The sequence below is a fragment of the Biomphalaria glabrata genome, chromosome 14, assembly GCF_947242115.1.
Source record: "Biomphalaria glabrata chromosome 14, xgBioGlab47.1, whole genome shotgun sequence".
In the NCBI taxonomy this organism is placed as follows: Eukaryota; Metazoa; Mollusca; class Gastropoda; family Planorbidae; genus Biomphalaria; species Biomphalaria glabrata.
This window is the reverse complement of record NC_074724.1, coordinates 148,306-164,832: the sequence shown is the minus strand read 5'-3', so window position 1 is coordinate 164,832 and position 16,527 is coordinate 148,306. Positions and strand designations below refer to the sequence as shown.

General features: G+C 34.6%; 1 protein-coding gene across 1 annotated transcript in view; it reads left to right on the top strand.

Annotated features, from left to right (window-relative positions):
- LOC106053338 (uncharacterized) overlaps positions 1–15,253 on the top strand; it is a 34,770-nt gene extending 19,517 nt beyond the window's left edge. The window contains exons 7-9 of the mRNA XM_056010556.1: positions 165–305; positions 2,425–2,598; positions 13,170–15,253. Coding sequence (XP_055866531.1) covers positions 165–305; positions 2,425–2,598; positions 13,170–13,309 — 455 coding nt within the window. The 3' untranslated portion in view covers positions 13,310–15,253. The remainder of the gene's footprint in view (positions 1–164; positions 306–2,424; positions 2,599–13,169) is intronic.
- The last annotated feature ends 1,274 nt before the right edge of the window (positions 15,254–16,527 follow it).

Genomic DNA, 16,527 nt, shown 5'->3' with positions numbered 1-16,527 from the left:
ATGTGTTTATATCTAGTTGGTTTTTTTTTTGTCGCTAATCTATGACTGTATGATGTGTTTATATCTAGTTTTTTTGTTTGTCGCTAATCTATGACTGTATGATGTGCTTACATCTAGGTTTTGTTTGTCGCTAATCTATGACTGTATGATGTGTTTACATCTAGTGAGACGCAAGCTGATGAAGATTATTGTCATCTACAATTTTATGTTCGTCGTCTCCATATTACCTTTTTACATCGTCAACTTCACGGTCAATAGAATGCTGCCAGCAACTTCAACAGTGAAAGAATCTAAAGCATTACTTGGTAAGTCAATCTAAGCCGAGTCAGATATATCTCGTTACTGCATTACTTGGTAAGTCAGTGGCTTAGCAAAGGAATTTGTCATCATTAGGGGGCCCGGGGGCGTGACCTCATTGGGGGCCCCTGCATTTTGCGTAATATTTAATACTAAATGTAAAAAAGAACATCCATTTGGGGGGCACCCCTAAAATTGGGGGCCCGGGGAGATTTTCAAATTCTCCCATCCCCCCACACTAGCTACGCCTCTGTGGTAAGTAAGTCTGAGCTGAGTCAGAATTACTACACTTTTTTTTTCATACTCGTTTCAATATCCGGGACTTTAAAGCAAGTGACATCGATGTTGACTACTCAGGGCCGGCCTTAGGCATAGACAAAATAGGAAGCCGCATAGGGCGCTTGATTGTTGGGGGGCGTCGCTCAGGAAAAAATATAGAAAAATATTGCGAAACATGGACCGAATCTCAAATAAGCAGAACTCACTGTCTCTGTCTACTAGCTCTATATCTCCCATGTTTCAGGGTCTATTCACCAATGTTTAGATCTACTTGTGAGACTACATATGTTAGAAGACCTTTGTTTCTAGATCTACTTGTGAGACTACATATGTTAGAAGACCTTTGTTTCTAGATCTACTTGTGAGACTACATATGTTAGAAGACCTTTGTTTCTAGATCTACTTGTGAGACTACATATGTTAGAAGACCTTTGTTTCTAGATCTACTTGTTAGACTATATATGTTAGAAGACCTTTGTTTCTAGATCTACTTGTGAGACTACATATGTTAGAAGACCTTTGTTTCTAGATCTACTTGTTAGACTACATATGTTAGAAGACCTTTGTTTCTAGATCTACTTGTGAGACTACATATGTTAGAAGACCTTTGTTTCTAGATCTACTTGTTAGACTACATATGTTAGAAGACCTTTGTTTCTAGATCTACTTGTGAGACTACATATGTTAGAAGACCTTTGTTTCTAGATCTACTTGTGAGACTACATATGTTAGAAGACCTTTGTTTCTAGATCTACTTGTTAGACTACATATGTTAGAAGACCTTTGTTTCTAGATCTACTTGTGAGACTACATATGTTAGAAGACCTTTGTTTCTAGATCTACTTGTTAGACTACATATGTTAGAAGACCTTTGTTTCTAGATCTACTTGTGAGACTACATATGTTAGAAGACCTTTGTTTCTAGATCTACTTGTTAGACTACATATGTTAGAAGACCTTTGTTTCTAGATCTACTTGTGAGACTACATATGTTAGAAGACCTTTGTTTCTAGATCTACTTGTTAGACTACATATGTTAGAAGACCTTTGTTTCTAGATCTACTTGTGAGACTACATATGTTAGAAGACCTTTGTTTCTAGATCTACTTGTTAGACTACATATGTTAGAAGACCTTTGTTTCTAGATCTACTTGTTAGACTACATATTTTAGAAGACCTTTGTTTCTAGATCTAGTTGTTAGACTACATATGTTAGAAGACCTTTTTTCTAGATCTACTTATTATACTACATCTGTTAGAAGACCTTTGTTTCTTCCTTTTGGTGAAATATCAAAACGTAATCCTTCGTTTAGTGATCATGAATATGAATTTTTAACTTATTTGTTGATTTAAATATAGATACAGGAAAGGTTTTTAATTCATTGCATATTTTGTTTCATTTGGGGCCACACTATTTACTTCCTACTAGGGCCTCCTACTAGTTAAGCCCGGCCCTGGACTATTGGTAAGACACAGCCATACGTGAAGAGAAATGTGACAAAGAAAGCTAAGGACAGATAAAAAGCCTTGGAAGAAAAGCATGCCAAAAGTAAAATGGCGGGTTCCTCTACTGTAGGCTCTACCAATTAAACCAACGATATAAGTAGACTAGAAGGTGTCTCCATAATAAGGCTACACAGTCACATGAAACTATGCTCCACAACTTAAATCTGAGTAGTTCATACGACCGAAAGGGAATTAATTAACATGTTCGTGTTTGTAATTGTCTATTTAATGAGGAGATCGAATCCCATGTTTCTAAAAATAGCCAGTCGTTTATTCATTGCTTAAGTGTACTCTTTTTTTAAAAAAAAAAGACACATTTATTTCACTTCTGCTTTGTTTCAGCTTTGCACACGAGCCAAGCTTTGATATTGGCCAATCAGGCAGCGCCGTTGTATCTCTCTTGCGCATACTCACACAGGTTCCGTAGAGAGTGCTTCCAGTTCCTGTTGCCTGTTTTGGTCAAGTTCAATCCAGAGTTAGAGCAGTACCGCATGGCAGCTTACTATACAAAGGAAGGTACTCTCGCCAATACTAATTTTCTGTTGACTACCATCTAATTCATGCTGCCTGGTCGTGCGGTTTGCGCGCTGGACTGTCGTTCGGATTTATCGACGGTCGAGGGTTCAAACCCTGCCCGCTCCCATCCCCCGTCGTCCTGCGGGAGGTTTGGACTAGGAAGTAAACTATCTTCAACTCTGAAGGAACATCCGAAACATGTAAAACATTTTAAGACATTTTACAAACAAAGGGACTTAACTGAATCACCCTAACCAACAACTTAGCAGAGTTAAAGACTCTTATTAACACAAGTGACTAGATCAGGGGTTCTCAACCTGTGGGTCGCAACCCCCTTGGGGGGTCGATTGACGATTTGCCAGGGGTCGCTTAAGACCATCGAAAATATGGATTGTTATTGTCTATTCTTCTATTGCTGTGGGGGGGGGGGGGGGTCACGGCATAATGGGGGATTGTAAAAAGGGGTCGCCGAGCTTAAAAAGTTGAGAACCGCTGGACTAGATTGACACATGGATATGCGTAGGGTGTAATTTTCTTTTTTTTTTTTAATTAACATCTGTAATTTATAAGAAAAGATAACTCTACACCAACTCAAAATGTAGCACTGCTGTTGTACCATCCCTAAATGGGAAACACGCTATTCTAATCTATGGAAGCGACAAAGGATTATCTTATAGTAATAAGACGGATGTCTAGGCATTAGCTGTGGCAAGAATGATGCCACCCACAAAGCAGTTCCCACCACCACAACCAGCTGATGTGTTCAAAGGAACGGCTTGTGCCTATGCAATTTGGGATCAGTGGCGTCCCATTTCTCTGCCAGGGTGTACCGCAATGTGCTGCAAGCTGACTAAGGGTCTCCGGCTTCTGATTTCTTTCTCAGATTTCTCTCCCGAAGCCTTTCTCGTGTTCAGGTACAGCTGCAGTGCAGCAAAGTAAAAGTTCCCCCTTTCAGACCTTGTGGTCTATAGGGCAGATGATGTAAAGATCGTGTGTTTCTGTGGCCAAAGTTGTAGGCCACAACGCAGCCAGGGCTTACATTTTTTCCTATCATAGGTGGGTAGTCAAGCAAGGTTAAAGAGACCGTCCGGGCCGATGCTTATTGATTTATGTGCCAGTTACGGGCCTTCGCTGCTTCTCCTTCTGAAGCGATTTTGTGGTCTGTGATGTTGCTAGTTCAGGCTGTCTTGAAGTCAACCAATTACTCTGCAATCGTTTGGGTGTAATTGTTCGGGTGTATTACGTGTAGTTGACCAACAACACAAACAAGAACTGGCACATCGATTGTAACAGGTGAAGAGATGTAGTCAACGATGATGAACAAGTTAATTTATATTTATTATGATAAAAGGCCACAGTAGAAGTCTCTGTCACTAAACACGTCGTTACCCTGGAATGTTCTAACGCTAACTGATTTTCCGGTCTCTAACCCAACATATCCCAAACGTCACTAGTCCCGTTCAATATGCGTCTACTATGGTGCGTCGCTAAATAACTAAAATAACTAACCTATATAAATAAGGTGTCTAACAGATTCCTCCCCCCCTTGAAAAAAAAATATGTCAATATTTTTCCACTACTGTCAAGTCTTACAAGGGCATTTTCAATTTAAGGGGAAGACCACAAACATAAAATCTTGACATCTTCATCTTGACATCTTCATCTTGACAGTTCCTCATATTCACGTCAATGTTCATAACAGTTCATAACATTCCAAAATCATCTTCATTAGTACACAGTTCATCATGGAGGAAAATGTGGCATCATATGGGCACGTCACACGTCACAAATGTTCTTCACTGGCAGTAATCTGATAAAATACAATATTTCAAAAAAACAATTATAAACTTTATTTACACATTCAATAAATTTTTTTTCTTACCACCCTTTTATACGCTTTTGTCCATTTTTCTTTTATACTCACCCTTTTCCATAGAACTAACTTTCGTCAATGATATATGAAATGATTCACATAAAAAAAAATATCCATACTTACTTTTAAATGCTTAACATCAAATTTACTTATCTCCCTTTTCCATAACATATAAATGGTGTCAATATATTAATATATATTACATACTCAATATAATCATAGTTTATTTACAAAATTGTTTCACTTCAATGTCATTCTAGACAATAGATCAGCTACAATATTCACAGATCCACTAATAGCTTTCACTTCAAATTTATATTCCTGTAGTGCTAAGAACCATCTATAAACACGACTGTTTTTCATGCTCTTTTGCTGTATATACTGAATAGGTTTATGATCAGTTAATAATATGAATTTCCTTCCTATTAAATAGCTCTCTAGCTTAGTAATTACCCATATTACAGCTAAGGCTTCTCTTTCAATGACACTATATTTTTTCTCTGCCTCTGATAATTTTCTGCTTACATATAATATAGGATGTAAGTTATCATAGTTCTGCATTAAACAACCACCAATAGCATTACCAGATGCATCAGTTGTGACATAAAATATTTTGTCTTTATCAGGTAGTCTTAATATTAGTTCATGACTAAAAACATCTTTAATTCTGTCAATAGCTTTCACACATTCCTCATTACAAACTACTTTTTGAGGTTTTCCTTTTTTAAGTAAGTCATTTAGTGGATTCACTATTTCTGCTAAGTTTTTTATAAACTTTCTGTAATAATTTACTATTCCCAATATGCTTTTAATTTGTCTTTTTGTTGTAGGTATTTCAATATTAAGTACTTTCTTTATGTTATCTTCAATAGGGCTAATCATGTTGTTATTTATTTTATGTCCTAAGAAAATTATTTCCTCCAATCCTATTTCTACTTTTTCTGCTTGAATTGTAAGTCCACTTTCTTTTATTATTTTGAACACTTCTTTTACATCTACCAAATGTTCCTCCCAACTATTATTAAAAATACATATGTCATCCAAATAGCAAATAACATTTTCTTTGTTTCCAATTATCATGTTCATCATTCTATTAAATGTGGCAGGTGCATTTACTAATCCAAAACTCATATAATTCCATTGAAAAATACCATATGGTGTTACAAATGCTGTGTAAGGTTTTGCATTTTCTGTTAAAGGTATTTGCCAATAACCTTTAGTTAAATCCAATTTAGTAAAAAATTTTGCTCCATTTAATTTATGTAAAATATCCTCTATATTTGGCATTGGATATGGGTCAAATTCTGTGATGTTGTTAAGTTTCCTATAATCAATACATAACCTTATATCTCCATTCTTCTTTTTGGCTATCACAATTGGTGAAGCATAAGGAGATGTTGATGGCTCAATTATACCTGATTCTAGTAAATTGTCTATTTCTTTCTTTACTTTGTCTTGTAAATGTAACGGTATTCTATATGGCTTAAGCTTGATAGGTTTTGTGTCTGTTACTTTAATGTCATGTTTAATAATATTTGTTTTTCCTGGTATGCTGGAAAAAATTTCTTTGTATTCCTGTATTATTTTAGTTATGTCTTTTGACTTTTCCTTAGTTAGATTATTAAGATTAATCTTTTGCCAAGTTTGATTCTCTTTTGTTTCTATTACAGGTATTTCCTTAATATCATTTTCATTGTGATTTTCATTTGTTATTATCATCAAGCATTCTTCTCTTTCTGAAAATTTATTTTCTATTTCCTCCTGAATGTTTTGTATTAACTCATCTTCTCTATCATGATACAGTTTCAAATTATTTATGTGATATGTTTTAATTTTCCCATTTATTTCAATTTGATAATTCACATCATTAATTTGTTTTATCACCTTAAATGGACCTTTCCATTGTTTACCAATTTTATTTTTCAGGTCATTTATCAATATTAATACATTGTTTCCTACTTCTAGTGTTTTCAATTGTCTTTTCTTATTTAGATTCTCATGAGCACTTTGTTTGTACTTCTTATTGTTGTTATATGCTTGAGTCCATATTTCTTTCAATTCTGTTGTGATTGTTGTTTCACTGTCATTATTTAATTTATTCTCATTGTCTATTAGATTTTCTTTAAAAACATCTAATTCATCTCTGGGTTTTCTTCCATGTATTATTTCATATGGTGAAAATTGTGTTGCTTCATGGATGTTGTTTCTATGAGCAAATAGTACATAGTTAATGTAATGATCCCACTTGTTCTGATTATTCTGAATTATCTTTGTTAGTGATCTTTTTAATGATCCACCATATCGTTCACATAAACCGTTACTCTCCGGGTGGTAAACCGAAGAGTATATGTGTTGTATATTGTATTGTTTAGTCCATTTCTTAAATTGTTCTGACTTAAACTGAGATCCCTGATCACTCAATATAATTTTAGGTATACCATGTCTTGTAATTACTTTTTGAGTTATGGCATTAATGATATTTTCTGCACTTGTATTTGATAATGGGATTGCCTCTGGGTATCTACTAAACATGTCTATTACTGTTAGAATGTATTTGTTATTATTTTCAGTTTGAATTAAAGGACCTATTAAATCAATAGATACTTTCTGAAATGGTGCTGTAGGTTCATCCATTTCTTGAATAGGTGCTTTATTCACTAGACTTTTGTTCGATCTCTTTTGACATATGTCACATGAGTTTATGTATTTGTTGATTGTTGCTTTCATTTTGGGCCAAAATACTTGTTTTGACAAATTCCTATAACATTTCTTTACTCCCCTATGTGCTGCTAAATTATTATCATGTGTCATGATTAAAACATCTTTCCAATATTTCTGTGGTAAGACAAGTTGTTTTATTTTCTTATTATCATTACTTGTTTGTCTAAACAATATTTTATTCTCTATGCAAAATTTCTCCATTGGATTATTATTGTTTTTATCTGATATTCTCGAATAAATTTTCCCAATAATATTGTCATTCATTTGTTCTAATGCAAATGTGGGTGTTGTTTCTTTTTCACTTTGAAATATTTGTGTTTCAAGACTATTTTGTGTTTCATTTTCTATCTCTCTTTCCTTAACATCTGTATTTTCTATTTGTATTACATTACTGGTTTCTTTTTCTTTATCATTACTTATTACATTTATTGTATTTTCCTGTTTCTCATCTTTTTTATCCATTGATCTTGTTATTATCATACTTGTTATATTTTGTGTTTCTATGTTTTCATGATTTTGTCTTATGTTTTTGTATTTGTTTTGCCAGTCTTCTAATTCTTTTCTTGAACATTCTTTAACTCCTTTTATGTTTCCTACTAACATATCATATCTCATTTCTGGTATTGCAATGCCATCACAATAACCAGTGAAAAATGGAGTTTCAATGTACACCCTTATAGCTTTAAATTCCCTTACAGTGCCATCTGCTAATTCTACTTTCTTAGTAAACCCTTTATACCAATGAGGTTTGACAAATTTAGTTTTTACTGCCAAAGTGTTGCAACCTGAATCCCTGATTAATTCCACCGAAATTCTATCTACAAACCCTGGGTACACTGCAAAATTGTTCCTATTTCCTTCCATGAAATATATCCTATCTGTACCTTTATTTTTGTATTCCCTACTGTAACTCCTATTTCTATAATTTCCCCTGTCATTCCTATCTCTACTCCTATATCTACTGTTATTTTGTTCATTGTATCTATTTCTACTTCCAGACCTACTATTCCCTCTTCTACAGTTAGCTGCTATATGACCTTTTCCTTGACATTTAAAACAGGTTATTTCACTATATTTTCTATTTCCACTATTTGATCTGTTTCTATTTCTACTTCTATCAACATTTTCTTTGGTGTATCCTATTAAATCTACTTTGCTCTTATCCCTATCAGAAAATGGTTTATTTGGATAGGCATTTTTGTATACTCTCATTATCTCTGTTATTTCATCTATAGTTTTTGGGTTTCTTTCTCTAATAAAAGATTGTAATTGAGGATCACATTTATTTACAAAGTTGTCCACTAGAATAAAATTTTTTAATCCTTCATAAGAGTTATTCACTTTTTCTAATTTTACCCACTTATTGAAGAAATCCTTTTCCATATTAATGGTGGTTTGGGGTTCTATTCCTAATGATGGTATATTGTCAAAATATTTCTTTCTAAAAGTTGTAGCATTATGACCATATGCATTCAATAATTCTCTTTTTAAAACTTGATAGCTATCATCAATATGATGGTCATGATTTTGGCATATTGTTAGAGCTTGACCATGAACAAAGTCTATCAGTATTTCAGACCATTCTTCTTCAGGCATATTAAATGTAGACATTTTTGCCTCATATCTTTTCAGGAAATCACCAATGTCATCCTTCTGTTCATCAAAACTTTGTATTTTTCTCTTTAGCCATGTTTGTGAATTAGGGTTGTCTCTTTGAGTGGTATAATTATTTGAGTTATTAGTGTTATTTCCTTGTTCAGTTTGGGCTCTGGCTTGTGCTGCATCCAATCTCATCTTCTCCATTTTAGCTTCATGTTCTCGGTCCTCTTTTTGCTTCTCATATTCTTCCTTTCTGATCCTATCTTGTCTCTCTATCTCTTGTCTTTGACGTTCTTCTTGTCTTTCTATCTCTTGTCTTTGACGTTCTTCTTGTCTTTCTATCTCTTGTCTTTGACGTTCCGTTTCTTCCTTCACAACTTGCTGTACATAAGCTGCTAAGTCCTTTCCTTTTAACTCCATGGCCTTTCCATCCTGCATAGCTGTTTCCTTAACCTCCTTAAGGTCCACATATGATGATGTAGCCATTGTGTTTTATATTTTATATATATTTTTACTTGGCCTATATTAGTTATGGCTATACTTTAAACTTATTTTATATTTAAGTTTTTCCACACTTTTATACAAATTTTAAATGATATGTCTCTATCTATAGATTTAGTAAATGTATAAATCTAGTCTGAGTTATTATGGTTATATTCAAATCTGTATATTATGTCCAGTATTACACACAAATTTAAATCTAGTATATTATAGTATGTATAATATTACCATTTAGATCTATAGTTATCAAGAGCACTATGACTTTTAGATCTAGTATGAATAACTATGATCAATTTCAAAATCTGGTATGACTGAAGTCACAGTGAAGTGTTTAGAGTAAATTCAAAGACTGTCTAGAGTCTAGATCTAGAGTAGATTATGGTTCTATTTCACCATGCGAAACAAATATGTGTATACAGTGTCAAATATATCTTCAACAAGATATATATATCTAGAATGTACTACCTTCATTCATCTTCAACTTAATAATATTTCAAAGTAGAGTCTAGATAATTAAATTGTACCAAAGAGATGTACAACAATTTGCAGATCTAAATTTAGCCAGACGATAGTGTTTGACTACATAGCCAGTTTCGGCATTATTCTCATGGCAAAATCATAATTGATTTTAACCGCTCAAACTAAAATTATTTTAGTCTGATTCACAATGAAAGAATCCTACCCGCACTTTCTATCATTAAGTGAAAAAAAATACAGATCTAATTAAATTAATAAAAATAAATAATTTAAAATAATATAAACAAATGAAATAATTAAAATGAGACTATCGCTATGGGTTGGGATATGACAATATGGCACACAATGATAACGTCACGAAGTAACCAGGCAACAACGGATATGACGTTTGCACAAACAAAACAAATTACAACCCTAAACGTATAATATAGCTTTTCATCTAAATTACGTCTTCTACCCCGACGGGTTTTAAGGCGCACCACCTGATTTTACTCAGGCTAACGTACCAAATTTAGACAAAATCTATTTCTAAGGGCAATCTAAACATATACTAATAAGAAAAATGGCACTTAGCTTTTGATAAGAAAGATCCCTTTGTTCGGACTCCCGAATATGCTAGATCACAACAAATTCCACTGCCTCTCTTCCAGTTCTGACTCTGTTCTCCGGTGCTACCAGTATCCCACGTAATGCCACAGATGTCCTGATATGCCACAGCAAAATGTTCCAGTTTCTTTGACGACTGTTGATGATCGTATGTGTAGTTCCGACGACTTTGTATACACAGTTACTGACGAATAGGTTAACGGTTCTTCTAGCGATGACTTGACTTGTGTAGATGATTACTGACAAATAACAGTCTCTTGACGACAACTTGATCTGGACGACTGACGAATAACGAATTTCTTGACGATGACTTGATCTGGGCTGACGAATAACGGCTTTATTGACGATGGCTTGATCTGGGCTGACGAATAACGGTTCTCTAAAATAGTTCACTGCTTCTGCTGCTACTCTGGTAGTACGACGAAGTTTGCTGTTGTACTCTGCTTCATTAGACCAAACTGTCCAATGTAGACTAGGTGAAACCAAGGTCACCTCCAACGACGTTCCGTTACACGATTAACGGTTTTCAACGAAATTAAGTGGATGTAGCTGTTTCCACAACTTCACTGCTAACAAGTCTAGGTATGGTCTAGACCGACGAATACTAGATATATCAATGTTCAGTAATGATAAAGATTACTTCACTAACCTTCCAAAGGTTAAACACAGTGACCGTTATAAACGTGGCAAGCAACCGGTTCAATGAGCAAACTGCTCCACAAGAATCTCTCCAAGGGTAAGACGACAGAGCGATTTCGATTTAGTTAGCTACCAAACTTGTAGTACTCACAATACTTCTGACAGCGGGCAAACTGTCCTTCTCGAAACTGACGAGGTAAAACTTGATACTCAATGTGGCTCCTATGACGAAGAAAAAATATGTCCAACAGGTTCACTAACGATCTCTCACCCGTTATGAATGAACGGTTTCTCTGGTTGTAGGTCGATTCAGCATATGAAGATCAGGCTTTGATAATATACTGGTTAAGTAGACCAGACGTTGCGATGATTACTGTCCTGACGAAGGTCACCCTGAGTTAACGGCTCGTTGAACGTGCGATCAAACAGGCGACGACTGTATGTAGATCTAGAACAAAGTCACTCTGCGATACTGCTGTGTTCAGCCGTACTCCGATGAAATCTTATATCTTCGAGTGCACGACCCTCACCTGAGTAAACGTTCTGCTTCGAGGTCCGGTTCGATGTTCGGCTTCATCAAGGGTCCGGCTTCGAGGTTCGGGGTCGCCACTGTGATGTTGCTAGTTCAGGCTGTCTTGAAGTCAACCAATTACTCTGCAATCGTTTGGGTGTAATTGTTCGGGTGTATTACGTGTAGTTGACCAACAACACAAACAAGAACTGGCACATCGATTGTAACAGGTGAAGAGATGTAGTCAACGATGATGAACAAGTTAATTTATATTTATTATGATAAAAGGCCACAGTAGAAGTCTCTGTCACTAAACACGTCGTTACCCTGGAATGTTCTAACGCTAACTGATTTTCCGGTCTCTAACCCAACATATCCCAAACGTCACTAGTCCCGTTCAATATGCGTCTACTATGGTGCGTCGCTAAATAACTAAAATAACTAACCTATATAAATAAGGTGTCTAACAGGTCACATCATGAAATACTATATAATCTCATTTCACTAAAGTAGCCATTTTGTGGTCATATCAGGAAATACAATATAATCTCTTTCACTAAAGTAGCCATTTTGTGGTCACATCATGAATTACTATATAATCTCATTTCACTAAAGTAGCCATTTTGTGGTCACATCAAGAAATACAGTATAATCTCATTTCACTAAAGTAGCCATTTTGTGGTCACATCAAGAAATACAGTATAATCTCTTTCACTAAAGTAGCCATTTTGTGGTCAAATCAAGAAATACTATATAATCTCACCTCACTAAAGTAGCCATTATGTGGTCACATCACAAAATACTATATAATCTCATTTCACTAAAGTAGCCATTTTGTGGTCACATCAAGAAATACAGTATAATCTCATTTCACTAAAGTAGCCATTTTGTGGTCACATCAAGAAATACAGTATAATCTCTTTCACTAAAGTAGCCATTTTGTGGTCACATCAAGAAATACTATATAATCTCACCTCACAAAAGTAGCCATTATGTGGTCACATCACAAAATACTATATAATCTCATTTCACTAAAGTAGCCATTTTGTGGTCACATCAAGAAATACAATATAATCTCTTTCACTAAAGTAGCCATTTAGTGGTCACATCAAGAAATACTATATAATCTCACCTCACCAAAGTAGCCATTATGTGGCTACATCACGAAATCTAATATATATAGCAGAAAGTAAGGTGTATGCATATATGTATGTTCCACATAGAAGTCATAACCGTTTGACCAATCATGATAAAACTTGACACAAATGCTTCTTAGATCATAGCGGAGTCCATAGTGCATGGTAAATGTCCCTCCCACAACCGGGAGCAAAAAATACATAAAAAGCTAAATTTATCTCTGTTAAAGAAACAAATTTTTAAACAAATCGGGTAAACCCGTTTCCACAGTATTTAAGATTTGTTATGAATATAATGGCTTATCGGGTAAACCCATTTTCGCAAACTACTTTTATTTTCGTGGCGAAAGTAAACAAAAAAACTTGAACATTAGCCAAGTTTGACATAGATTTAAATCCAATCCACTAGATTAGTAATACCCAAACTATGGCCCGCAGGCCGCGGGTAATATCCGATTACTATATAATCTCCCCTCACTAAAGTACATTGTATTTTTCAACTCTTCAGACTCGGAGGGAAGTTTTATCACGAAGGTGAGCGACTTTCCACATTGTCTCAAACAAAACTATCAAACTCCAGTGCAAGATGACAACTGGAAACCTACTGAAAATGATCTGAACTTAATCAGGTCATCCACCTCCGTTTAGACCTGCGTTCTACTTCAGACAAAATCTTTGGAAACTTTCATATCTTCGTTACTCTCAGACGCAGGGCCGGATTTAATTATGTTGAGGCCTCGGGGCAGGATTTTTGAGGAGGCCACTACAATTTTGTTTTTCGAAATATCCACTTATAAATGAAAAAGTTTAGATCTAAAGTTATGCTATATTTTATAAGAAAGAGAAAAAAAAAGAGTTATTGTAAATTTAACTCTTTCTCTCCTAACTGACGATACCAACGCTGATTCCACTAGAACAGCGGTTCTCAACCTTTTAAGCTCGGCGACCCCTTTTTACAATCCCCCACTCTGCCGCGACCCCTACCCACCCTCACACATACAGCAATAGAATAGTAGACAATAACTTTCCACCATTTTGATGGTCTTAGGCGACCCCTGTTAAATTGTCAGTCGACCCCAAATGGGGTCGCGACCCACAGGTTGAGAACCCCTGCACTAGAATGTGATTAATAATTACGGAGAGAAAGAGTTAATCTCACTTTTCTTTTAGAAAAAATAGTTAATCCATTTTTTTTTAGTCTATATTTTTGAGTTTGTGGATGTTAAGGCCCTTTTAAAGATGTATTTACTTATTCCGAGCATGCTACACACACTTCTTAATCATATGTTTTGTCAGCCGACAAAGAAATGTTAGAAAAAAATAATTAAAAAGTTTATGACCCGTTGAAATTCGTATATATTTTTATCTCTTTTGTGGATGACCCTTTCTTATGGCTGCCTGGTCGTGCGGTTTGCGCGCTGGACTGTCGATCAGATTTATCGATGTTCGATGGTTCAAACCCTGCCCGCTCCCATCCCCCGTCGTCCTGCGGGAGGTTTGGACTAGGAAGTAATTATATTCCACTCTGAAGGAACATCCGAAACTTGTAAAAAATGTTACAAACAAAACATTTTGTGGAGCACCCGGGCAGTAGCCCCACATGCCCTCCCTTAAATCCGGCCCCGCTCAGGCGTATGAGCAGTAATACAGCCAGTGGGTAGCCTGCCTGTAGCACGATAGTGAACTGAACAACTAGAACACAGACATGAAATGTTTCACTAAGACTTGAACTTTATAAAATGTTTCACTAAGACTTGAGCTTTATAAAATGTTTCACCAAGACTTGAACTTTATAAAATGTTTCACTAAGACATGAACTTTATAAAATGTTTCACCAAGACTTGAACTTTATAAAATGTTTCACTAAGACTTGAACTTTATAAAATGTTTCACCAAGACATGAACTTTATAAAATGTTTCACCAAGACTTGAACTTTATAAAATGTTTCACCAAGACTTGAACTTTATAAAATGTTTCACTAAGACTTGAACTTTATAAAATGTTTCACTAAGTCTTGAACTTTAGGAAATGTTTCACTAAGACTTGAACTTTATTAAATGTTTCACTAAGACTTGAACTTTAGGAAATGTTTCACTAAGACTTGAACTTTATAAAATGTTTCATTAAGACTTGAACTTTATAAAATGTTTCACTAAGACTTGAACTTTATAAAATGTTTCATTAAGACTTGAACTTTATAAAAAGTTTCACTAAGACTTGAACTTTATAAAATGTTTCATTAAGACTTGAACTTTATAAAATGTTTCACTAAGACTTGAACTTTATAAAATGTTTCACCAAGACTTGAACTTTATAAAATGTTTCACCAAGACTTGAACTTTATAAAATGTTTCACTAAGACTTGAACTTTATAAAATGTTTCATTAAGACTTGAACTTTATAAAATGTTTCACTAAGACTTGAGCTTTATAAAATGTTTCACTAAGACTTGAACTTTATAAAATGTTTCACTAAGACTTGAACTTTATAAAATGTTTCATTAAGACTTGAACTTTATAAAATGTTTCACCAAGACTTGAACTTTATAAAATGTTTCACTAAGACTTGAACTTTATAAAATGTTTCACTAAGTCTTGAACTTTATAAAATGTTTCATTAAGACTTGAACTTTATAAAAAGTTTCACTAAGACTTGAACTTTATAAAATGTTTCATTAAGACTTGAACTTTATAAAATGTTTCACTAAGACTTGAACTTTATAAAATGTTTCACCAAGACTTGAACTTTATAAAATGTTTCACTAAGACTTGAACTTTATTAAATGTTTCATTAAGACTTGAACTTTATTAAATGTTTCACTAAGACATGAATTTTATGAAATGTTCACTCGTATGTTTATGAAATAAATAATAACATATTTCAAAATAAAAGAAATGAAATGTTTGTTTGATGTTTGGTTCAATGTTTGTTAAATGTTTGGTTAAATTTTTGCGATTTGTTTGGTTAATGTTTGTTAAATTGTTATTCAACAGTTCTCAAAACTGTCTGCTCAAATTTCTGATTAGCTTGCTTACTTAGAGCGTCTTAACTCTTTCTCTCCTAACTGACGATAACAACGTTGATTCCACCAGAATATGGTAAATAATTACGGAGAGAAAGAGTTAAGAGTAGAGAGAAGGCTCAGTGATTTGACATTTTCTACAAAAAGTAAAATTTCCAATTTGTCTCCTTCCTGTAGCTAAAAGATAATTTGCATGACAAGATTAACATATAAATACTCATAAGACATGATTATCTTATTATCTTTTTTTTTAAGGAACGTCTGTAATTTATAAGATAAGTTAAAGTTTTGATAGTTAGTGAAATCTCATAAATTTTAGACATATAGATAATCAGAAAAAAGTGATATCATATTATATTATAATATAATATTTTATTTTTATTTTACCATCTATAGTATAGTAAAGTAAAGTTCCCCTTTCAAACCTTGTGGTCTATAGGGCAGATGATGTAAAGGTCATCTGATTCTGTGGCCTACGGTTAACGAGGGTGTCATGTGGCCAGCACAACGACCAACCGCCTTTACTTTTCCCCAACTAATGTCAGGTACCCATCAGAGCTGGGTAGACTCAGTGGCGCCCGAAGATCCCGAAATAAAAATCCCAGTCTTCACCAGGACTCGAACCCGGGATCCCCGGTTCAGAAGCCAAGCGCTTTACCGCTCAGCCACCGCGCCTCCATCTATAGTATTGTTTAGTATAATATAGTATAGTACTTAAAGCGTCTTAAGAGTAGAGAGAAGACTCAGTGGTTTGACATTTTCTACTGTGAGTGAGTACTGTGACTCTCGTCTCACCGTGGAACATATCCTGATTGAGTGCCCCAGATACCAGGATATTAGGGG